Below are 24439 nucleotides of genomic sequence, written 5' to 3'. Positions count from 1 at the left end.
AATACTTTGGCCACTTCATGTGAAGAGTTGACTCATTGGAAAAGGCTCTGATGCTGGGAGGGATTGGGGGCAGGAGGAGAAGGGGACGACAGATTATGAGATGCCTGGATGGCATCACCGACTCGGTGATCATGAGTTTGAGTAAACTCCGGGAGTTGGTGGTGGGCAGGGAGGCCTGGCGTGCTGCGATTCATGGGGTTGCAAAGAGTTGGACACGACTGAGCGACTGAACTGAACTGAAGCAACTTAACATGCATGTACAATGCATCTAAGGTCTAATTTGAGAGCACACTTGAGTTTCCCCAGGCTTCTTTTCCCACTAGAAGAACAGATCAAGGAGAGAAAGTTCTTGGAGTCAAAGTTCTACCACCCATTAATGATGTGATCTTGGGGCAAATTATTCCAGCCTCTCTCAACTTCAGATTCCTCATCAATAAGGGGGGATGTTAATGGTATCCACTTGCTAGATCTGTGCTGAAGATGAAACGAAATAAGATAAAGTCCATGGAACTCATAAAACAGTGTCTGGTGCATACTAGATGTTCCGTGAATGTTAGCAATGATTAATAATTAATAGAAGCATCTTAGTGGCATCAAATACTGATGACATAAAGAATGATAGTGAATAAATAACATTCACTAGATCTCCTCTGAATTATTTATCATTCAGTTATTTTAGACTTTAAGTTTATAGGTAGCCCTGATTTATGAAAACCAAAACTTCAAATTCTTGCTGTATTAAACCAAAAGACTACTTGTCCTTTTATCCATTCTTATGAGACAGATGATAGAATGAAAAAAAAAAAAAAAACCGCCTTGGTTTTGGAGTTAGCCCACAATCCCATTCAGTCCCATTTGGGGTTGAGTCCTGTTTACTGTGCTTGTTGTATGCCTGAATGCATGCTTAGTCCCTTCAGTCGTGTCCGACTCTTTGTGACTCTATGGACTGTGTAGCCCACCAGGCTCCTCTGTCCATGGGATTCTCCAGGCAAGGATACTGGAGTGGGTTGCCATGCCCTCCTCCAGGGCATCTTTTTGACCCAGGGATCGAACTTACATCTCCTGCATCAGCAGGCAGTTTCTTTGCCACTGAGTCACCTGGTTAGCCCTAATTATACAGTAGGAAACCTAAAAAGAAACAAGACTCATGTGAGATGAGACCACCCCCAGTCACCCTGGGGGCATCTTATTAATCTTGAGTAAAGATGCGGGCTCTGGTTCTACTCTGTGTAGGTGAAAAACTTGGGGATGACAAGGCACTGGTTTGGTTTTAGTCGCTAAGTCGTGTCCGACTCTTATGACCCCAAAGGAGCCCGCCAGGCTCCTTTGTCCATAGGATTCTCCAGGCAAGAATACCAGAGTAACTTGCCATTTCCTTTTCCAGGGGATCTTCCCGATCCAGGAATCAAACCCGGGTTTCTTGCATTGCAGACAGATGATTTACTGACTGAGCTACGAGGGAAGCCCAATGCACTAGTTGTGTGTTTTTACCTGCCTTTGAAAGAGAGCAGGACCCTGTGGTCCTTGTACCCCATGTTCTCAGCCTGCATTTTGTCTGTAGAAAAACTTTAGCCGAAGAACAAATTTAATTAGAGAAGCAAGATCGTGTAGAAACTAAGGAAAACAGACAAAGGAGGCCAAATAATAATGATAAGGTAGTCCTTGAGCAAAGTCAGTGACACTTAGTTCCTGCTCAAGGGCTGTAGATAATATTCTGAGCCATATCCTGTGAGTTGTCTTATAGAGACTGAAACTCCCACCAGGTGAAATAAGTTAGCTACATGATGACCAGACTGTGGTCATGACATAAGCTGCCACAATTCCAAGAACTGGCCTCAAAGGCATGGAAACAAACTGATCCCAGAACTGAGGATCAACTGTACCTAAAACAATCAAGATGATGCCGGTCAGACCACTGATGACCACTTTCAAGATGACCGTCGGTTGTGTTGTGTGTGTGTTGTATCTGCAGGAAGCCCCCTTCCTTTGTCTATAAAAGCCCTCGCCCCTTGATTGTCAGAAGTGAGGGGGCATTGGCCTTTGGACAGGAGTCCACCCTCCCCCCAGCTGTTGGCTTCTAAGCATCTAAAGAAAGCAAACTTTCCTTTCCACCAGCTTGGCCTCTTTAATGGCTTTTGAATGGCAAGTAGCTAGGCCCCTCTTTTGGAGATGCCTTTACCTTCATGAGTATGTGCGTGCGGTGTGTGTGTGCTTTCACACTCATGCATGTAAAACTCTCTTCCACGTTTTGATTAGTTGTCAAAATGTTGACCATTTGACCAAAATGATGACTGGCTCATTTCACTTCGAAGAGAGGTATAATTGCTAGTGTAAACTGAATGAGTGTTTGCAGGAGAGCCTTTACGAGTGGAGTCAGAGAGGATGAAAGGTAGAGCGTATGTGGTTTGCATGCTTTCTGAGTTACCATCTGCTTCTTTACATACTTGCTAATAATCAGAACCTTAGCTCTGCAGAAACTATAGAGCTTTAGGGAAATCTGGAGAGAGTAGACCCAATTAGGTATCAAGGACCAGAGAACGCCATGGATGAAGATGCCTTTTTGAAGTTTCTAATCCTGTAGTCACAAAGGCTATGGCTCCTATTAATAGGAAGCTGAGAAGCTGGGCGGGATCATCATTTGACACTTACATCATTGGGAATTTCTTTCTTTCACTAGAATGATCAGGGACCCAGAGTGCCATGTTGGCAGAAGCTGAGGCAGGAGAAATATAGGTCATAGTTCATGGAACTGTGAATTTCTCTTTCTCCCATTCTTAGTTGTATGAATCCAGTAAGTCTCCTATATATGAACCCTCAAGTTTTGAACTCTCAAAGATGTGAACGTGTATCACTGAATCGCTTTTTCAAGAGGGAGGTAGAATTGAATCCAGCCAGGAACCAGAACCTGTGCCATCCGTGTGAGTGTTGGCATATCAGGCGTGAGTGACATCAGCTTACCCTCCGTCTCCTGTTGCTGACGACCCTTCAGCTCTACCATCTCCCACCTCTTCTCCCTCCTCCATCAGTAGCTCTTCTTGCCTGTTCACTCGATGCCAGCCCCTGAGTGCCAGCTGTTGTACTGTACTACTGTACTGAACTTTTATAAGTCTTGTATTATAAGATGAAAAATGTTTTCTTTATTTTGGTGTGTTTTTAATGTATTATTTGTGTGAAAAGAATTATAGACCTTTTACAGTACAGTCCTATATAACCGATTGTGTTAGTTGGATACCTAGACCAGCTTTGTTGGACTTAACAACAAGTTGGACTTACGAACACACTCTCAGAACAGAACTCATCTGTCTGTAGAGGACTTCTTGTGTTGAAAAACCACCAAACCACTAGAAACAAGAGAGTAGATTTTCTATTTCTTCCTTTCTCAATTGCTTGATTCTTTTGGCGGGAGGTGTCATGAAAGTGGTAAAAAAGGCAGAAGAGAATAGTCTGTATTTTTTATACTTGCAAGAACACACAGAATAATTATCTATTTCTTCCCTCTCTCCACCCTTCCCCCCAGTGAAACCCCAAAACACAATGGACAAGAAAGCCAATGTTGTTAATGTTCAAAGGTGGAATTACATCTTTCTGTGTCCGGGTGTATTTTGCATTATAATGCAGCCTTGATGATAGCATTTCTCAGGAAAGCCTGCCAGGCTGTCTCAGCATCAAGAGGCAAAAGGGGAATGTAACTGGCAGCGTGTGGGGAAAATATTGCTGGGAGTGTACTTCTGGGGGCAATTTACTTTGATACTGTTCTCTGAAGTATGAAAATTGGGTCTTCATCTTTGACAAAGGAAAGCACACATTCTCAAGCTGTAAGAAGTTGAACCATGTCGGGGTAACAAATGTATGCCTTTGGGAAGAAAGTATTGCTGTGGAAAGAACAGAGGCTTTGAAGGCAGATCTGGGTCCAAGGCACTCACTAGCTTTTTGATCTTTGTTGTTGTTCAGTCACTAAGTTATGTCCGACTCTTTGTGAACCCATGAACAGCAGCACATCAGGCTTTCCTGTGTTTCACTATCTCCCTGAGTTTGCTCAGACTCATGTCCATTGAGTCAGTGATGCTATCTAAACCATCTCATCCTCTTCCATCCCCTTCTTTTGCCTTCAATCTTTCCCAGCATCAGCGTCTTTTCTAATGAGTTGGCTTTTTGCATCAGGTGGTCAAAGGATTGGAGCTTTAGCTTTAGCGTCAATCCTTCCGATGGATATTCAGGGTTGATTTCCTTTGGGAAATTGGGAATACGATTGACTGGTTTGATCTCCTTACTGTCCAAGGGACTCTCAAGAGTCTTCTCTAGCACCACAATTTGAAAGCATCATTTCTTCAGCACTCAGCCTTCATTATGGTCCCACTCTCACATCTGTACATGACTACTGGAAAAACCATAGCTGTGATTAGACGGACCTTTGTCAGCAAAGTTAGGTCTCTGCTTTTTGATATACTGTCTAGGTTTGTCATAGCTTTTCTTCCAAGAAGCGAGTGTCTTTTAATTTCATGGCTTCAGTGATTTTGGGTCTATGGCATCTAAATGACAATTCCTCCCACCTTTCACTCATTCGCCTCTCTCTCCCTTCTCTTCTAGAAATCATTATCGCCAGAGAACAGCCGTGACGGGGGCAGCTTCTGGGAAGTGCTATTACACGCTGACCTTTGCCATCACCTTCCCGCACGCCGAAGATGCCTGCTATCTGGCTTACCACTATCCCTACACCTACAGTGCCCTCTTGGTAAGTTCCTCTGCCAGCCCTACCCGGGTTGGACTGAAAGGGCTCTCTGAGGCTTTCTGGAAATCTTCAGGAAACCCTGACATCCTGCTGGGGAGCTTCAGGCGTCCGAGGGAGCCAGGGTTTGTTGTTTCTGACTCGGGGGCTTTCTGTCTGTCCCGTTTCCTTCCTTGGACAGAGCGCAGGGCTGAGGTCATGGCCAGCGGCATTCTAATGGCCCCAGTGGCGTACTGTGCTCCTCATCTGCAGGGTGAGTGTGGATGCGAGGGGCAGGGGGCACTTTTTAGGAGCTTTATCTTTAAATAGCCCTCAATATACATTGTTGCAGGAGGACAAATGGCTGAAGATTAAAATTCATATTTTACCAAGGCCAAAACCAAAGCAGAGAAAAAGTTTGAAAATTTTCTCAGCTAAACAAATTTGATCATGGGTGTTGTATATCCTCCTGTGATTTTTTTTCATCTTGTCATATTCTGAGGCAGCAAAACTGATATTCTACTTTTGTTTCATGCTTACCAGAAGTAAAAAGTTCACAAATATAACTTTAAAAAGTACTCCCAGTCTAAATAAAATTAACTAAAATTCCATAGCAATTCTGAAAGGTTATTTCCTTTTATTTTAGAAATGCAGGTACACTAAGTAAATACAGGAAGGTCGGAATCATGATCTAATAAATATCTATTAGTTTACCCTAAAAAAATAATAAAAAGCCCTCAAGTTAAACAAGAAGAATGAGATTGGAGTGAGATTATTAAGCTGAAATGGGGTAACACCATGCAGGTCAGCTGAGATGCCAGTTTAAAGGACATGGATGCATTTAGAGATGTGAAGCAGAGATTGAGGGGGTGAAGCTTGGAAAAATGCCCTGAGATCACCTTGCAGCCACTTTCCCATTTCCAGTGGTTTCCTCGGCCATGGACTAGAAGGATCCAGGGTGGAAAAGAAGGGTAGAAGAATAAAACATTGAATCATTGCACATAAGGGTCATGATCTTTTTACAATAGGAGTGTACTGTCAACCAGTCCAAACTTGAAGTCATCATTCAGATATCTTATCAGGCCATTTATTGCCATTTGAAAAAGTTGGCAAATCATCCCTCTCCCCGAGCTATTTCATGGATATCCTGTGGAGTCATGAGCTAAAGTATCTAATAAAGTATTTCCATCCTCTGTGTTAATGCAAAACGTTATTAGCATATTTATAATAATATGTGTATATGCAAATATATATCACTTAGCCTGAAGGATAAGCATTTTCATTGCAAGCCTGTGATAAGGATTTGGAAAAGATGATAACTGAGAACACCTTTTCCCTCCAAAGAAATATTCAAGTGTAAATGCATTGTTTTTTCTCCATTGAGAAGGCATACCTTAAACCACTCAGCTAACTGCTTCATAAAAGTACATCTGCCCTTCTCTCCATATGCTGGCTTACCTAAAGAGAGATTTGTTTTTACTGTTTCCCAGATTGTAAAAGATACACAACTAGTATTATTTGTGGACCACACTTAGAGATCTCAAGAATTTAATCCAAGAAATGTGCATCACCAGCTTGGCTGTAACAAGGCATGTTTGTTTTAAAACATGCTTGTTGCCTTGAGGGCCTCAGAGCAGGCAAGATCCATGATCTCCTCCAACAGCTGTTCTTACTGTCTCATCTATGAAACCCTGCATGTTGAAAAGTCTATTGGTGGAGGGGGTTCCTTTTTAAAGACAGAGTAATGGTCTGAGTAATTTTCTGTCAGAGTAATGGTCCATGGGTCCAAGTCATTGTTCTTTTCACTTGTTAGAATATCTTTGTCCTACGGACTTAGAGAATGGACCTGTGAACTCAGGGTGAAGGAGCTGGTGGGATGGTTTGAGAGAGTGGTATTGATATATATACACCACCACGTGTAAAATAGGTAGCTCACAAGAAGCTGCTGAACAGCACAGGGAGCTCGGCTAGGTGCTCTGTGATGACCTAGAGGGGTGGGATGGAGGAGTGGGAGGGAGGCTCAGGAGGGAGGCGATATATGTGTGTGTGTGTGTATATATGTGTGTTCAGTTCAGTTCAGTCACTCAGCTGTGTCCGACTCTTTGTGACCCCATGGACTGCAGCATGCCAGGCCTCCCTGTCCATCACCAACTCCTGGAGTTTACCCAAACTCATGTCCATTGAGTCGGTGATGCCATCCAACCATTTCATCCTCTGTCATCCCCTTCTTTTCCCACCTTCAATCCCTCCCAGCATCAGGATCTTTTCAAATGAGTCAGCTCTTTGCATAAGGTGGCCAAAGTATTGGAGTTTCAGCTTCAACATCAGTCCTTCCAATGAACACTCAGGACTGATCTCCTTTAGGATGGACTGGTTGGATCTCCTTGCAGTCCAAGGGACTCTCAAGAGTCTTCTCCAACACCACAGTTCAAAAGCATCAATTCTTTGGTGCTCAGCTATATTTATAGTCCAACTCTCACATCCATACATGACTACTGGAAAAACCATAGCCTTGACTAGATGGACCTTTGTTGGCAAAGTAAGCATCTTTTAATTTCATGGCTGCAGTCACCACTTGCAGTGATTTTAGAGCCCAGAAAAATAAAGTCAGCCACTGTTTCCACTGCTTCCCCATCTATTTGCCATGAAGTGATGGGACTGGATGCCATGATGTTAGTTTTCTGAATGTTGAGCTTTAAGCCAACTTTTTAGTCTCCTCTTATGTGCATCAGAGAAGGCAATGGCACCCCACTCCTGTACTCTTGCCTGAAAAATCCCATGGACAGAGAAGCCTGGTAGGCTGTAGTCCATGGGGTCGCTAAGAGTCGGACACGACTGAGTGACTTCACTTTGACTTTTCACTTTCATGCATTGGAGAAGAAATGGAAACCCACTCCAGTATTCTTGCCTGGAGAATCCCAGAGACAGGGGAGCTTAGTGGGCTACCGTCTATGGGGTCACACAGAGTCGGACACAACTGAAGTGACTTAGCAGCGGCAGCAGCAGCATATGTGTGTGTGTGTGTGTGTGTGTGTGTGTGTGTGTGTGTGTGTATAGAGAGAGAGACAGAGAGAGAGACAGAGAGAGCTGATTGGTTCGCGTTGTTGTACAACAAAAAGTAACACAAAATAGTAAAGCAATTATAGTCCAATTAAGGGGAAAAAAAAGATTATCTTTGACCCTGTGGAGAAGCTCAGTGGCAGCTAGTATAAAACTTTAGAATTCAAAAGCATTTGGGAAATTGTGTAGCTCACATCTATCATTCATAAATGCAAAAACCAGGGCCTAGAAGTCCCACATTTAGCTAGTGGCCAGAGAACTGAGTAGTGGCCTTTGAGGTCTATTTCTATCTGATGGAGACTCTGAGAGTCCTTCAGCTGACCTTGGCTGCATCTGGCTTTTTAATTTGAATTTTAGATCTGAATCAGCTTGTATGCACTTAGCAAAGACCCATTAAAACTTCTTGGAATAAGAATGGGATCATGTTTGGGAAGTAACACTGTTCTCAGCTGAACCACATCCATAGCGTTACAGACAAAAATTGTGGGTTGGTGACTTGAACTCAACCATCGGATATTGTACAATCACACAACTTGACGACTACATGCACCTATAAAAGTGGGCTGCCATTGTAGTAGCTGCTGTATGTCATAGCTTTTGTCTCTGGAAACACTTAATACTTTTGTCATACCGAAGCACAAGTTTACAGTCAACAATTATTAATAGTTTAGGGAACACATGTATACCTGTGGTGGATTCATTTTGATATTTGGCAAAACTAATACAGTTATGTAAAGTTTAAAAATAAAATAAAATTAAAAAAAAATAGTTTAGGAGCCATTGAGGTCAAATTGGGGATAATTTCATATTGATGGGGGACAAAAACTCAAGAAAAGAAGATCTTGGAAGATGGTCTCATCTTCCATCAACTGATCTCTGTGAGAAAAAGAGACAGATCTTATTCATTGATGCTTATTGGCTTGTTACTTAGCCTATTGACTGAATCTCTTTGCATTAGGGAAGTTTGAGGAGAGTTAATGAGAAAAAGAGACAGGAAAAGGGATAGCTTTTCATTTCTTTTAAATGAGTAGAACAGAGTAAGAAAGACAATTTGTTACTTGAGGTGAAAAACGTGTATACTCGATTTTAGGTTTTACATTTCCAATAATGCATGGGCTTTGTCCTCTTCAGGTTTAAGAGAGTAATTGACTCTGTGACTTCTTTTAGAAAGCTCTTTCTCCCATCATGGACAGAATGAGTTCATTCTGTAATGCACACTAGTCATTTTTACTTTTGGACATATCCTAAGGAGAAACAGTTTTCTTCCAACAGATCAGTGATAAATTAAATGTGGATGACACCCCAAGGGTGGAATTAGCTGTATTTTACTTGAGGGTTATGCTGATGGGTGAAAAGTACATTTCTATATGGAATTCACAACTGGTAAATCTCTTGTAATATGGATTATGTTTAACAATTATAGACATTTTTAAAGCAGGGTACATGTATGTTGAATGTTTTTCAACATGAACTGTAAAAATTTTATTATTCTCTTATAATGAGAGAATTAGTATTTATTGGGTTCTTGCAAACTGATGTCTTCCAGATGCTTGCCAGGAATTCTGTTGGATAATCATCCCAATTATAGTATTAAAATAATGCTAAAAGAAAGAAATACAATATTATTGCCATTACAAAGCCAACAAAAGACCTGTTTAATCATCCATCTCAAGCTTTCTCAATAATTGCAATGATTGTTAATGTGTTGTTTGCAATACTTGTTAAAGTATTTGGTTCATGTTCTGGATTGCCCGTAGGTAGCCAGGAGTATTGGCATCCCAAGAGAGTTTCTGATGGACATTTTAGAGAGTAAGAAAGTGGAATCTCACTGAGAACTTAAAACGATATGAGTTGGCAAGAGAGGAAAAAAAAAAAGTGATCAGAAATAGGATGGATGTGTTGGGAGAGCCTGTGGCTTTTAAAGAGTATAGTAGGGTTTTTCACCAGGCATATATACTCCCTGTGCTAGTAACCATCAGCAGGGTAACCTGCTGAGGTCAAATGAAGTCTTTTATGGGAATTTTAAGGGAGTAGCTGATGAAGCTTTATCTTTAGAGATAAAATGGAGGGTAGTGTAGGAAGTGAAAGGGAAGGGACGGGGAGAGAGGAGGGGAGAAAGAAAGTATTGAGAATTAGAATGCCATATTCACAACATCTTAGAAAGAGCTCACATTTAAAACATGTCAAATGGGAAGTATTGACTTACATGTGGTAGATCAAAGATGCAGTGAGCAAGTCATAAATCAGTGTTGTCGTTTAATCAATCAACAGACACCTATCTTTGTATGGGCCAAAAGAAAGGACAGATATCAGTAAAGGGTCCTGATGTTGAGGAGTTGAACACAAGAGGCCGTTCTGAAGGAGCTGAGGTGTGCATGGATGGTGAAGTCATTGACCACAGGGACCCCTGAATTCCAGGGTTTTGAGCACAATGGAAGAGCAAGCTTTGGAGTCAGAGTGGCCAGGATTGGGGTCTAAGCTCTGTGTTTTGCAGTGTAGTCATAGGCAAGCTACTTAGTTTTTCTCAGCCTCAGTTTTCTCACCTGTGAATTGGAACCATTGAAGTGGTTCTTCTATGGGTTATCAAGATTACATGACTTGATACATGGCAAGTGTTAGCCAAGTGTCTACAACTAGTAAACAGTATTAGATAGTGACCTTAGAGCATTTATTCTCTTTTTTTAAATGATGATGGGTGATCATTTTCTCTGTTGAACTGATTGTGTATATATACACAATATATAACAAAATTAAAATTATGTTATAACAAAATCCCATTAAAAGACCAAAAAGAAATACATACAGAATCTACTGATAGTTTTCTTAGGGTAGTGGATTATAATTATTTTTTATTTACTCTCTTATCCAATCTGGAGTAGGATATGGCAACCCACTCCAGTATTCTTGCCTGGAAAATTCCATGGACAGAGGAGCCTAGTGGGCTACAGTCCATGGGGTTTCCAAACAGTTGAACACAACTGAGTGCAGCACAGCAGCAATTCTTATCCAAATCACCAGTGATATAACTTTATCTATTTTTAACAGAAAAAGGATATTAAAATCACCTTTTCTTTATAATCAGCAAATCTGTGAATACACATCTAGAGACGAATCACGTCCATCAGTCTCAAAGTGGATCTGTTTCACTTAGGGAAAGTGGTGTTGGCAGACTGGGGCAGTTTGAGAAAGCTCATTAGAACCTAGTTACAGCATATTCTGTTGTTTTTTATTTAACTTAAAGGTGTCTTTGGTTCTTCTCTTGTGATGAGAAGGATTCGATTCTTTGACGAATGTATCTAAGTGACAATTGAGAGCTAGTCAGTACAAAAGTAAAATAGGCCATCTTTTTAGGGGTGAACTTTATTCTGAATTAGGGGGATAGGAGGTACAGCTGTCTAGGGGCTAACAATGAGATGTGAATGATTTTTGAGTGTGAGTGGTTCTTACTTCATTAGTAGCCATCAGCAGGGTAGCCTGCTGAGGTTGAGTGAAGTCTTTTATGGAAGTTTTAAGGGAGTAGCTGGTAAAACAAAGTGGGCAGAAGATGACTGCCGAGGGGCAACCATGAGGCTGCAGACTGAGTTATCAGCCTGATGTCTTTCCTGGGTAGGGAGGATTTTCTTTTAAGAAGACAACGTCTCTGGAGGTTTCCGTAATTGCCTTGAACCCTTTCCCATTTTCACAAAGAAGCCCACTCCTGCGGCTTCCATGGGGCTGCTATTACAGTTGTTTGTTGGCACATGCATTCAGAAGCCCTGCTTCTCTCATCAGTCGTGCCAACAATAGTTAATTAGGCATGGCCTCGCTGGACCTGAGATGGGAACATTTACCTAAGACTCATTTCCAGGAGAATGATACAAAGCCATTTTTTGAGAAAGGAAAACCAACAGCAGTTTATAATTGGTTTACTTCTGGAAGACTTCTGTGTGACCAGAGCTTGAATAATGCACTGAGCACAGAGGTGTTACATGTTCCATGGCAGGTGGAATGGTCAAAGGGACAAGGGGTTCATTGAGGGACACAATTACATAAAATGGGCTTAAGCTAAAAGTTGTTTGGCATTTGTGGAGTTGTAATATTAGTGATCATGAAAAATGTTATAGTGAAAAAATTACCAAAGAACTCATAGAAGAAGAAAACTTTTAAATTTTGCTTCCTTCATTAAGGTGACAGTGTTTTAAAGGATAGTGTACATGAGCACAAGATACTTTCCTTTTTTTTATCCTTTTTTCTCCTGTATCTAATTGTGTTTGATGACTTCTGTAGGCAAACCTGCTTCCAAACCTTTCAGGATCTAATTTATAAAATCTAGATTTTGTTTCCCCAAGTTTGAGGGCAGAAGGAGAAGAGGGCAACAGAGGATGAGATGATTGGATGACATCATTGATTCAATGGATGTGAGTTTGAGGAAACTCCAGAAGATAGTGAAGGGCAAGGAAACCTGGAGCGCTGCAGTCCATGGGTTCACAAAGAGTCAGACACGACTGAGTGACTGACAACAACAACCCCAAGATTTGGCAAGAAGAGCTATGGCCTATTGGTATTGAGTTGGCCAAAAGGTTCGTTCAGATCATTCTGTAAGACCTTATGGAAAACCTGAAAGAAGTTTTTGGCCAGCCTAATAACTTTGTGATATCGTAGAAATCATGGCCAGTACTTTTCTGGAGAAGGGTCTCTATTTCTCCCCCATCACCCTCATATGTCGAGAATCCTTGTAGCCATAATAAATGTGAAACAAATAGTTTTGATGGCAAGAACAAGGCAACAGACAAAACAAGGCAAAAACCCTCATAGAAACAATTCAGCAGACAGTGTTTCCCAAAACCCATGCTACAACTCTCCAGGGTCCCAAGATCTTTAGAGGAAAAGGGTTCAAGGGTCGCACAAATTCTTGAAGCCCTATTGGCTAGTTTTTCTTCTAAGAGTTTGTAATGCGTATTTGCATGTAATGTGTATTTGCATATCATGCGTATTTGCACAAGAGTCTGAACAGTTCTGCAGTTGTGAAAAATGTCTTCATTTAGTATAACTCACTGTGCCCCAGGTACTTTGGATCTCCCCCTCTCCACACTCCAGCATTTAGTAAAATACCGCTGATTACATTTTGGAAAATGCTTCAGGAAAAGGTATAGATTTCCAAGTTTGGGGGCCTGGAATCTTGATGGTAGTTGTGAGGCAGAGTTCAACTCAGTTGAGATTTCAATAATAATACTGGGACAACTTTCACCCAGATATGTGTGAAAGTGATTAAAATAATTTGCTTATGATCGCAGACTATCACTAAATCCAGGGTGATACTGACTCTTTAGGAAGGTGCTGAAATGTCCTTTTAGCAGGGCGGCTGACATTCTGGTGGGGTCATTTTTATTCCTGTCTGTGGCTCTTCTCCTGGGATGGCAAGTAGACACTTCTTCGATGAGGGCTTTAATTCCACTGATTTAATATTGACTTTTCTTTTAATATATGAATTTCTTCTTTAGGAAGATGATTTTTTATTCCTGAAAGAGTTAGTTGCTCAGTTGTGTCCGACTCTTTGCAACCCTATGGAACTGTAGCCCACCAGGCTCCTCTGTCCATGGGATTCCAGGCAAGAATGCTGGAGTGGGTAATAGCCATTCCCTTCTCTGGGGGAGCTTCCCAACCCAGGGATAGAACCTGGGTCTCCTGCATTGCAGGCAGATTCTTTACTGTTTGAACCATCAGGGAATTCCTTAATCACTTTATATTTGCTGTTTTTAAAACAAATTTTACTTAAGTCTCGTTTCATCTAATTGTTAGAAAATGTGGTTTGTATAATTTCTGCTTTTAAAAAAAATTAGTGAAATTTTTATAGTCTTGCATATGATTAATTTTATTACAGTTCCATGAATGTTTGAGAAAAAAGTAAAGGATGCTATCTGTAAAGACAGTTTGACATATATCTATGAAAAACAATATTGTTCAAATGCTCTATCATTTTTTTTGCAATTGATATATTCAAGGCTGATGTATTGTTATAAAGTCTCCCACTCCAAGTACAGTGTTTTCCCCTTCTGCCGTTTTGCTGTTGTACATTTCAGTTCTGCATTATTTGATTCTTGAGATTTATGAGTCTTATATGTTCTTTGTGAATCATGCCCTTTATCAAAATAAGATTTTTAAATCCCATTTAATGCACTTTTCTTGAATATGACTTTGTCATATATTACTGTTGCCAGGCCCACTTTAATTTATGTTTGCTTATCCATTTAGTTTCCATATTTCTCTTTTAAAATATTTTAGTTGAGTCAAATAGAATAAAAGATAATTTAGGAATGTTTTTCATACACATCATGGGTCTTTTTTTCCCTTCTCTTTTAAAGTTCCTTTTATGTACAATAGGCAGTGGGATTTTGAAAAGCTAATCTGAAAGTTTCTGTCATTTAATAATGCTGTTTAGCCTATTTATATTTAAAGCAATTTTTGGTGTTGCGTCTGTCATTTTGGTTTTGTACTTTCCATGCCTCATTGCTTTTCTTTCTTTCTCTCTCTCCACCTCGTCCCCTGTCCATCCCTTCCTCCCTCCCTCTTCCTTTCTTCTTTTCTTTTTTCCTTCCCTCCCTCCCTTCTTTCCCTCATTTCTTCCTTTCTCTCTTTCTTTCTTTCTGTTTTATGCAACATGACGTGACCATATTTTCTTTGATTTTTTTTTCCCTACAGTGTTTATAATTCTACTAGTGTTTCCTTTTCAGTTCTTAAAAAAATTAAATATCCATGTATCCATGAATAATAACAGCTGAAGTTGAGTGTTTCCTGTATGACAGACACTTCTCACACACAGTAAATGACTAAATTATAGCAACCACTAAATGACATAGGTAATGCTATTTTATATACAGTTAACAGAGAAAACTGAGTCATGAAGAGGTTAAGTATAGAATTTACATGATTTATCTAGGATCCACAACCAAATTTAGAACCCAGGCTGTTTGACCCAGAGCCTGCATGGTTAGTCATCTTGCTATACTGCCTTTCCATTTTTAAGAATTAAATAATAATACCATGTCCATGTAAGTTGAAAAGTGAATATTTTGTTTTACTTTATATTTCACTTACACATTTCTTTTTAATTTCATTTCAGAACCAGATGATGAGATTAACATTTGATGATATGTTTTCTCCCTAAAGAACTATTTTTTATGTTTGTATTATGTAATAACTGTGTTTTCCAATGATCATCTAAATGAACCTTGTTTAACTGGACTGTCCTTTTATATCACTCTTTAGTTTGAATTTGGGCAGCTAAAATTTGTCTTCAAGTTATTATAAGGATGAGTTGATATGTTTTCTGTGCTCTTGCATAGCTAAGCATATATGAGAAGAAATTTGTGAGTAAACACTTGGCTGGTTATAGGTTTGCTCTACATTGTACTTTCAAGCACTAAGCAGTACTCATTTCCTCTGACATTTAGCACTGCAGAAGGAGTTGTGACCAAGAATAACTTTTCACATATATATATGTGTATATATATTTATATATATCCATGAATAGGTTTATCTCTACACACACACACACACACACACGCACACACTTTTAAAAATAACTTTAATTGTATGATGAAACCCTCATTCTGCTCAACAAGGAGCAGTGATGCTGGGTTTAGACTGGTGATTGAACACATACGTCTAGGCTTTGCTGCTGCTGCTAAGTGGCTTCAGTCGTGTCCGACTCTGTGTGACCCCATGGACTGCAGCCTACCAGGCTTCTCCGTCCATGGGATTCTCCAGGCAAGAACACTGGAGTGGGTTGCCATTTCCCTCTCCAATGCAGGAAAGTGGAAAATGAAAGTGAAGTCGCTAAGTTGTGTCCGACTCTTAGCGACCCCATGGACTACAGCCCACCAGGCTCCTCCATCCATGGGATTTTCCAGGCAACAGTACTGGAGTGGGGTGCCATTGCCTTCTCCGCATCTAGGCTTTACCTGGAACCAAATGAACGTATCCTCGAGAAAGGCAAGCAATAGCACAGCATGTGTGGAAGGGCCTCTGTGAAAGTCTGGGCTCTCAGGCACAGTTTTCTTGGCCTGAGTCAGTCTTTGCCCTGGGAAGTGTGTGGTCATGAGAGATGAAGCTGAGCTCAGCTTAGAAGAGCCATCAGTTCTGGGTTTTCTTCAGCTTTCATCCTTGGCTATTTACATAGGGCCTTTGTAGCTAGTGTGTGCACAGTGTGTGTGTGTGTGTGTGCACAACTAGCTAGCCTCCTTGTCTCCTCAGGGGTATGAGACCACCTCCCAATCCCCATTGCAGGTGCTTCACAACAATACCTGGTATTCACCATCACTTGACAAATGACGGAAGAATGAAGCACAAAGGTTTGGTCAGATATATGGGCCTTAGGTGAATTCTCCTTTGGAACCTGAGGTAGCCATAGTCCTTATAATTCCTTTTCTTAGTATTGTGTCAAATGCTGGCTCTCAGAAATACCACCGGTTTCTAAGACAGACCGAAGATATTGCTTACCTTGGTGTGGTAGACAGAATAATGCCCCCAGCCCAAGATGTTCATTTTCTAATCCCTGAAACCTTTAAGGATGCTGCTTTATGTGGCACAAAGGACTTTGTAGATGTGATTAAGTTAAACTTCTTGAGATGGGGAGATTATGTCAGACAATTAGATTGGGTCCAATGTAATCACAAGGGTCCTTAACCATGAACCACTGAGACAGAAGAGTCTGAGTCAGAGAAGGAGATTTGACCGTGGAAACCAAGGTAGGAATGTTGTGATTGCTTCCTTTGAATGTAAGAGGAGAACATCATGGGACAAAGAATATAGCTGCCCTCCAGAAGCTAAAAAGGCAAGGAAGTTACTTTCTAGAACTTCCATGAGGAGTGCAGTCCTGCCAACACCTTGATTTTTGCACAGTAAAACCCATTTTGGGCTTTTGACCTCCAGAACTGTAATACAATAAATTTGTGTCATCTCCAACCAGTAAATTTGCAGTAATTTGTTACTGAAGTGATAGGAAACGAACATATTTGGTAAGGGAGAATGTGAGAAGAGTCTTGATAGTGTCTCAAAGGAGGAAGGGCAAACCTGAGGTATTTATTAAGATTTTAAAGTTTTGTGAAGTTCCGGTATTTTAATGTAGGGCTTGATTAACATTGGGTAAAGATCATGATAAAATTGTTCAAGACTGGTGGAGGCTGTAGGGCAAGCATCTTGAGGAGAGGGGTTGTCAAGTCTTAGTCGCAGCATGCTGGATCTTCACTGTGTCATGCATCACCTTTTGTTGTGGCTCATGGATTCTCTAGTCATGGCCCACAGGCTTAGTTGCTCTGCAGCATGTAGGATCTTAGTTCCCAGACCAGGGAGAGGACCGGTGTCCCCTGCATTGCTAGGCACATTCTTAACCACTGGACCACCAGAGAAGTCCCCAGTTGATATTTTCTACTGAAGAGTTGTTGAGATGTTCCTGAAAAATTATCAATTTATGAAAAGTAAATTTATTTGTAATTTCTATTTTCCCAGGCAAGTGTTTCCTGGGACAGTAAACTTGTGTTGATGCAGACAGAGAGTAATAAATTCATATTAATCCAGGTAGTAGGCTGTGTGGAGGCAGATGATTCAGGATCCCAGTTGCAAGGAGGATGCAATTCAGGGTCAAATTTTCAGGTATCCCTGAAGCTATAGGAAAGGCCACAGAATCATTTGTCATCTTTTCTTTCCTTGGGACTTTTTCTTTTTCCTTGTAAGTCCAAGATTTATTTAATAGAGTACAAGTGGAATTTAGTTCATTCCTACCCAGATGCTAGGATTTCTACTTCGTTTAGAAAATTCTTTTTCTTACTGCCCAGTGTATTGGTTTTGTATTGCTGCCATAACAAATTATCACAAATTTTGTAGCTTAAACAATTAAAAAAATCTTACAGCTCTTATGATGAGAAGTTCAATATGGGTAAAAATCACTGGGCAAAAATCAACCTGAAAAGATACATGCATCCCAATGTTCATTGCAGCATTGTTTATAATAGCAAAGACATGGAAGCAACCTAAATGGCAATCAACAGAGGAATAGATAAAGAATATGTGATACATATATACAATGGAATATTACTCAGCCATTAAAAAGAATAAGTAATGACATTAGAAGCAACATGGATGGACCTAGAGACTGTCATACTGAGAGAAGTCAGAGAAGGACAAACATCCTATGACATCACTTATATGTGAAATCTAAAAAGAAATGATACAAATGAACATAGAAAACAGAAACAAACTCATAGACTTAGAGAACAAACTTATGGTTGCCAGGGAGAAGGGATAATTAGGGCGTTTGGGATGGACATGTACACACTGCTGTATTTAAAATGGATAACAAACAAGGACCTACTGTCTCACACAAGAAACTCTGATCAGTGTTATGTGCCATCCAGATGGGAGGGGAGTTTGAGGGAGAAAGGATACATGTATGTGTATGGCAGAGTCTCTTTGCTATTCACAGCCTTTGCTGTAACTATCACAACATTGCTAATTGGCTATCAGATCAGATAGATCAGTCACTCAGTCATGTCTGACTCTTTGCGACCCCGTGAATTGCAGCACGTCAGGCCTCCTTGTCCATCACCAACTCCCAGAGTTCACTCAGACTCATGTCCATCGAGTCAGTGATGCCATGCAGACATCTCATCCTCTGTCGTCCCCTTCTCCTCCTGCCCCCAATCCCTCCCAGCATCAGAGTCTTTTCCAATGAGTCAACTCTTCACATGAAGTGGCCAAAGTATTGGAGTTTCAGCTTTAGCATCAGTCCTTCCAAAGAACACCCCGGACTAATCTCCCTTAGAATGGACTGGTTGGATCTCCTTGCAGTCCAAGGGACTCTCAAGAGTCTTCTCCAACACCACAGTTCAAAAGCATCAATTCTTTAGCACTCAGCTTTTTTCATAGTCCAATTCTCACATCCATACATGACCACAGGAAAAACCATAGCCTTGACTAGTCAGACCTTTGTTGACAAAGTAATGTCTCTGCTTTTGAATATGCTGTCTAGGCTGGTCATAATTTTCCTTCCAAGGAGTAAGCATCTTTTAATTTCATGGCTGCAGTCACCATCTGCAGTGATTTTGGAGCCCCCCAAAATGAAGTCTGACACTGTTTCCACTATTTCCCCATCTATTTCCCATGAAGTGATGGGACCAGATGCCATGATCTTCGTTTTCTGAATGTTGAACTTTAAGCCCACTTTTTCACTCTCCTCTTTCACTTTCATCAAGAGGCTCTTTAGTTCTTCTTCACTTTCTGCCATAAGGGTGGTGTCATCTGCATATCTGAGATTAATGATATTTCTCCTGGCAATCTTGATTCCAGCTTGTGCTTCTTCCAGCCCAGCGTTTCTCATGATGTACTCTGCATATAAGTTAAATAAGCAGGATGACAATATACACCTTAGACATACTCCTTTTCCTGTTTGGAACCAGTCTGTTGTTCCATGTCCAATTCTAACTGTTGCTTCCTGACCTGCATACAAATTTCTCAAGAGGCAGGTCAGGTCCCATCTCTTTCAGAATTTTCCACAGTTTCTTGTGATCCACACAGTCAAAGGCTTTGGCATAGTCAATAAAGCAGAAATAGATGTTTTTCTGGAACTCTCTTGCTTTTTCGATGATCCAGTGAATTTCGATCAATTCACCTGGAATGGGTGAATTTAACTCAGATGACCATTATATCTACTACTGTGGGCAGGAATCCCTTAGAAGAAATGGAGTAGCCATCATAGTCAACAAAAGAGTCTGATATGCAGTACTTGGATGCAATCTCAAAAATGACAGAATGATCTCTGTTCATTTCCAAGGCAAATCACTCAGTATCACGGTAATCCAAGTCTATGCCCTGACTACTAACGCTGAAGAAGCTGCAGTCGAACGGTTCTATGAAGACCTACAAGACCTTCTAGAACTAACACCCCCTAAAAGATGTCCTTTTCTTCATAGGGGACTGGAATGCAAAAGCGGGAAGTCAGGAAACACCTGTGCTGCTGCTGCTACAGCTCTCACGTCAGTCACGTCAGTAACAGGCAGACTTGGCCTTGGGTACAGAATGAAGCAGGGCAAAGGCTGCTAGAGTTTTGCCAAGAGAATGCACTGGTCATAGCAAACACCCTCTTCCAACAACACAAGAGAAGACTCAACACATGGACATCACCAGATGGTCAACACTGAAATCAGATTGATTATATTCTTTGCAGCCAAAGATGGAAAAGCTCTATGCAGTCAGCAAAAACAAGACCGGGAGCTGACTGTGGCTCAGATCATGAGCTCCTTATTGCCAAATTCAGACTTAAATTGAAGAAAGTAGGGAAAACCACTAGACCATTCAGGTATGACCTAAATCAAATCCCTTATGACTATACAGTGGAAGTGAGACATAGATTTAAGGGACTAGATCTGATAGACAGAGTGCCTGATGAACTATGGGTGGAGGTTCGTGACATTGTACAGGAGACAGGAATCAAGACCATCTCCAAGAAAAAGAAATGCAAAAAAGCAAAATGGCTGTCTGAGGAGGCCTTATAAATAGCTTTGAAAAAAGAGATGTGAAAAGCAAAGGGGAACAGGAAAGATATAAGCATCTGAATGCAGAGTTTCAAAGAATAGCAAGGAGAGATAAGAAAGCCTTCCTCAGTGATCAGTGCAAAGAAACAGAGGAAAACAACAGAATGGGAAAGACTAGAGATCTCTTCAAGAAAATTAGAGATACCAAGGGAACATTTCATGCAAAGATGGGCACAATAAAGGACAGAAATGGTATGGACCTAACAGAAGCAGAGGATATTAAGAAGAGCTGGCAAGAATACACAGAAGAACTGTACAAAAAAGATCTTCACGACCAAGATAATCATGATGGTGTGATCACTCACCTAGAGCCAGACATCCTGGAATGTGAAGGCAAGTGGGCCTTAGGAAGCATCACTATGAACAAAGCTAGTGGAGGTGATGGAATTCCAGTTGAGCTATTTCAAATCCTAAAAGATGATGCTGTGAAACTGCTGCACTCAATATGCCAGCCAATTTGGAAATCTCAGCAGTGACCACAGGACTGGAAAAGGTCACTTTTCATTCCAATCCCAAAGAAAGGCAATGCCAAAGAATGCTCAAACTACCGCACAATTGCACTCATCTCATACGCTAGTAAAGTAATGCTCAAAATTCTCCAAGCCAGGTTTCAGAAATATGTGAACTGTGAACTTCCAGATGTTCAAGCTGGTTTTAGAAAAGCCAGAAGAACCAGAGATCAAAAAAATCAACGTATTGGGTCTGTATTCCTTCTGGAGGATAGTGGAGGAGAATCCATTTCCTTGCCTTTGATGGCTTTTAGAAGACACCACATTCCTCAGCTTTTGACCTCTTTCCTTCATCTTCAAAGCCAGCATGGAAGCCTGAGTTCTTAGCATGTGGTTCTGGTCCTTTGTGGCTGGGGAAAGTTCTCTGCTTTTAAGCATTTGTGATTTATATATTAATAGTTTGGCCCCACCTGGTTAATGCAGGATCACCTCCCCATCTCAAATAGACTTAAATCTTAAATATATCTGCAAAGTCCCTTTTGCCATGTAAGGTAACATATTGTCAGGGTCTGCAGTTTGGAGCATGGACATCCTTTGTTGTTGTTAGTCACTAATCTGGGATTTCTTTGGAAGGAATGATGCTAAAGCTGAAACTCCAGTACTTTGGCCACCTCAATCGAAGAGTTGACTCATTGGAAAAGACTCTGCTGCTGGGAGGGATTGGGGGCAGGAAAAGAAGGGGATGACAGAGGATGAGATGGCTGGATGGCATCACTGACTCGATGGATGTGAGTCTGAGTGAACTCCGGGAGTTGGTGATGGACAGGGAGGCCTGGTGTGCTGCAGTTCATGGGGTCGCAAAGAGTCGGACACGACTGAGGGACTGAACTGAACTGAACTGAAGTTGTGTTTGACTCTTCATGACACTATGGTCTGTAACACGCCAGGCTCTTCTGTCAGTGGGATTTCCCAGGCAAGAATACTGCATTGGGTTGCCATTTCTTTCTCCAGGGAATTTTCACAGCCTAGAGATTGAACCCACATCTCCTGCATTGGCAGGTGGATTCTTTACCACTGAGACACCAGGGAAGCCCAAAGGTAGGGTACAGTAGGGAAAATCATTTGTTACCAGTTAGTTTTCTTCACTTAACATTTTCCCTGGATCGGTTGCTTTCTATTTTCCTTCCATACGCTCCCAGCCCTCCTTGTATTGCTTATATCTAGTCATGTGCACCACTGAAGCTCTGTCTCACGTTCCCAAGCATCTTGCGTGTACTCTGTCTTTGTGATAACAGTGTTCTTTACATGTCATTGTCACGGGAAGAGTGCTGTATGCCCCTCCTCTTTTGCTGTCAGTGCAGCTTGAAATCAGATGCTCTATTGTGCAGACACAGGCAGGAATGATGTTTCCTGTTCAGCCTCACTGAACTTCTTCCAGGGAGCAGGAACAGTCCTGCTTCTAAATGACTTGATGCCCTGTGTCAGGCAGATCTGTTTGTTTTAGTTGCTAAGTCCTCTCCAACTTTTTTGTGACCCCCATGGACCATAGCCTGCCAGGCTCCTCTGTCCATAGGATTTCCCAGGCAAGAATACTGAAGTGGGTTGCCATTGCCTTCTCCAGGGGGTTGTCTCAACCCAGAGACTGAACCTACATCTCCTGCATTGGCAGGCAGATTCTTTACCACTGAGTCTGTCGGACAGATTAGGTTAACAAAAATACTTCTAAACTACCAGGAGTTAGAAGAATATAAGTGTTGTTGCTGTTTTCACCTATTGTTATTATCAAAAATCTTCAAATACACTTTTCTTTCATTTATGCCCCAGACTCACCTTGATATTCTGGAAAAAAGTGTGAACCGCAAGCAGGTCTACTTCCGACAGGAGGTTCTCTGCCAGACGCTAGGAGGGAATTCCTGTCCATTGGTGACCATCACGGCCATGCCGGAGTCTGACAGTGCTGACCACCTGGAGCAGTTCCGTGAGTAATCACATACCTTCTTTGAAGATTTGGTGTTGAGGGTGGTCGGGAAGGTCCTCTTAGTCTTGGAAGCCCTCTGTCCCTTTGAGGTCAGAAATTCCACAAAGGGTTGGGTACTGGTGTACCTTTGTAGAAATACACCCCAACTCTTCTTGCTTTGTTTTGTTGGTCAGTTGCTAAGTCATGTCCAACTCTTTGTGACCCCTTGGACTGCAGCATGCCAAGTCTCCCTGTCCTTCACTATCCCCTGGAGTCTGCTCAAACTCTTGTCCACAGAGTCTGGGACACCATCAAACCATCTCATCCTCTGTCATCCCCTTTCCTCCTGCCCGCAATCTTTCTCAGCATCAGGGTCTTTTCCAATGAGTCAGCACTTCACATCAGGTGGCCGAAGTATTGGAGCTTAAATATCAGTGTTGCTCTGTTATCATAGGGAGAAAAAAATTAATTGCATATTGTCAGAGAGATGAAATGACTTGTTGAAATTGAGAGCAGTTTGAAAGTGACAGTCAGTTCTCCTAAAACAGAACTGGAACAGGAAAATGAATCAACATTTTCTGACCTCTAATCCAGGGACTTTTCTCACCATGCTCATTGCTATTATAGTACCCTCATGGTCAGTCACAGTTTGGAAATAAAAGAAGCTGAGTCTTGGAGAGCTGGCTCAATAAGTCCCTGAATGACCTGGATACAGTTTGGATCTGAAGAACTAAAAGTATGGAGTAGGCTTTAGCCAAGAGATGTAAAACCAAACCAAAGCACACAGGCACACACAACACCCATTTCATGTTAGAATCCTGAGCACAAATGTGATTTTCTTTGTAACCCACCAGCTTTTAAAGTTGGCTCCTCCTGGCATAGTTTTCAAGCTCAGACAAAGGCAAGGAAAACCAAACAGAATGAGGCATGCTTTGCAATATGGAAAAGTTTGGGAAATGAAAGAAAAGGCTGGGGAATAAAAATCCAGCTAATTTATCCCCTAAAGAGGCAGCCTTACCTGATGAAGTGCTAACTGCATTCAGGTGAATCTTTGGTGGATAGGAAATGTAATTTCTCACACCCCATCAGCATCTGATAATGAATGCTTAACTGTCTGGCTAATCAACAACCGATTATCCCATCTGAATTAATAAGGCCATAACATGCTTTAATGAATAATAAGGGATTTTCCAAAAGTTCTCTGATGTGGTTCATGCATTTAAGAGCAGTTTCTCTAACAGTTACCACCTTCTTCCCTTGCAGATGAGCAGTTCATGGAAGTTAGAGACAGTAATCCTTCCAGGCAACCTTCAGAGAGCAATTATTTATTTAAGAAAGTGGATCTATGTATGTCTGCATTTTGCAGGCTCAGTTTCTAGATAGGAGCTGAGCGGTACCCAATGTGTAATTATGACACAGAGTTGCCTCTGCTCTTGCATCTTTATTTACACTGACAATGGTACTTTTGTTGATATTATAACCACAGAGATCATTCTCCCTTTAAGGAAAGGACTTGAAACACAGTGCTTGCTTGCTCAGTCGCTGCAATTATGTCCAACTCCTTGAGACCCTATGGACTAGAGCCCACCAGGCTCTTCTGTCTGTGGAATTCTCCAGGCAAGAATACTGGAGTGGGTTGCTGTTTCCTCCTCCAGGGGATCTTCCTGACCCAGGGGTCAAACCCGTGTCTCTTATATCTCCT

General features: G+C 41.4%; 1 protein-coding gene across 2 annotated transcripts in view; it reads left to right on the top strand.

Moving 5' to 3' along the window:
- Positions 1-24439, top strand: part of AGBL1 (AGBL carboxypeptidase 1) — a 935290-nt gene that overhangs the window by 198322 nt on the left and 712529 nt on the right. For both annotated transcript variants that reach the window (XM_006072797.4, XM_045163819.1), the window contains 2 exons: positions 4588-4732; positions 22605-22758. In XM_006072797.4, coding sequence (XP_006072859.4) covers positions 4588-4732; positions 22605-22758 — 299 coding nt within the window. The remainder of the gene's footprint in view (positions 1-4587; positions 4733-22604; positions 22759-24439) is intronic.

This window comes from Bubalus bubalis, chromosome 20, assembly GCF_019923935.1.
Source record: "Bubalus bubalis isolate 160015118507 breed Murrah chromosome 20, NDDB_SH_1, whole genome shotgun sequence".
NCBI classification, from domain to species: Eukaryota; Metazoa; Chordata; class Mammalia; order Artiodactyla; family Bovidae; genus Bubalus; species Bubalus bubalis.
This window is presented reverse-complemented; position numbering and strand designations above follow the sequence as displayed.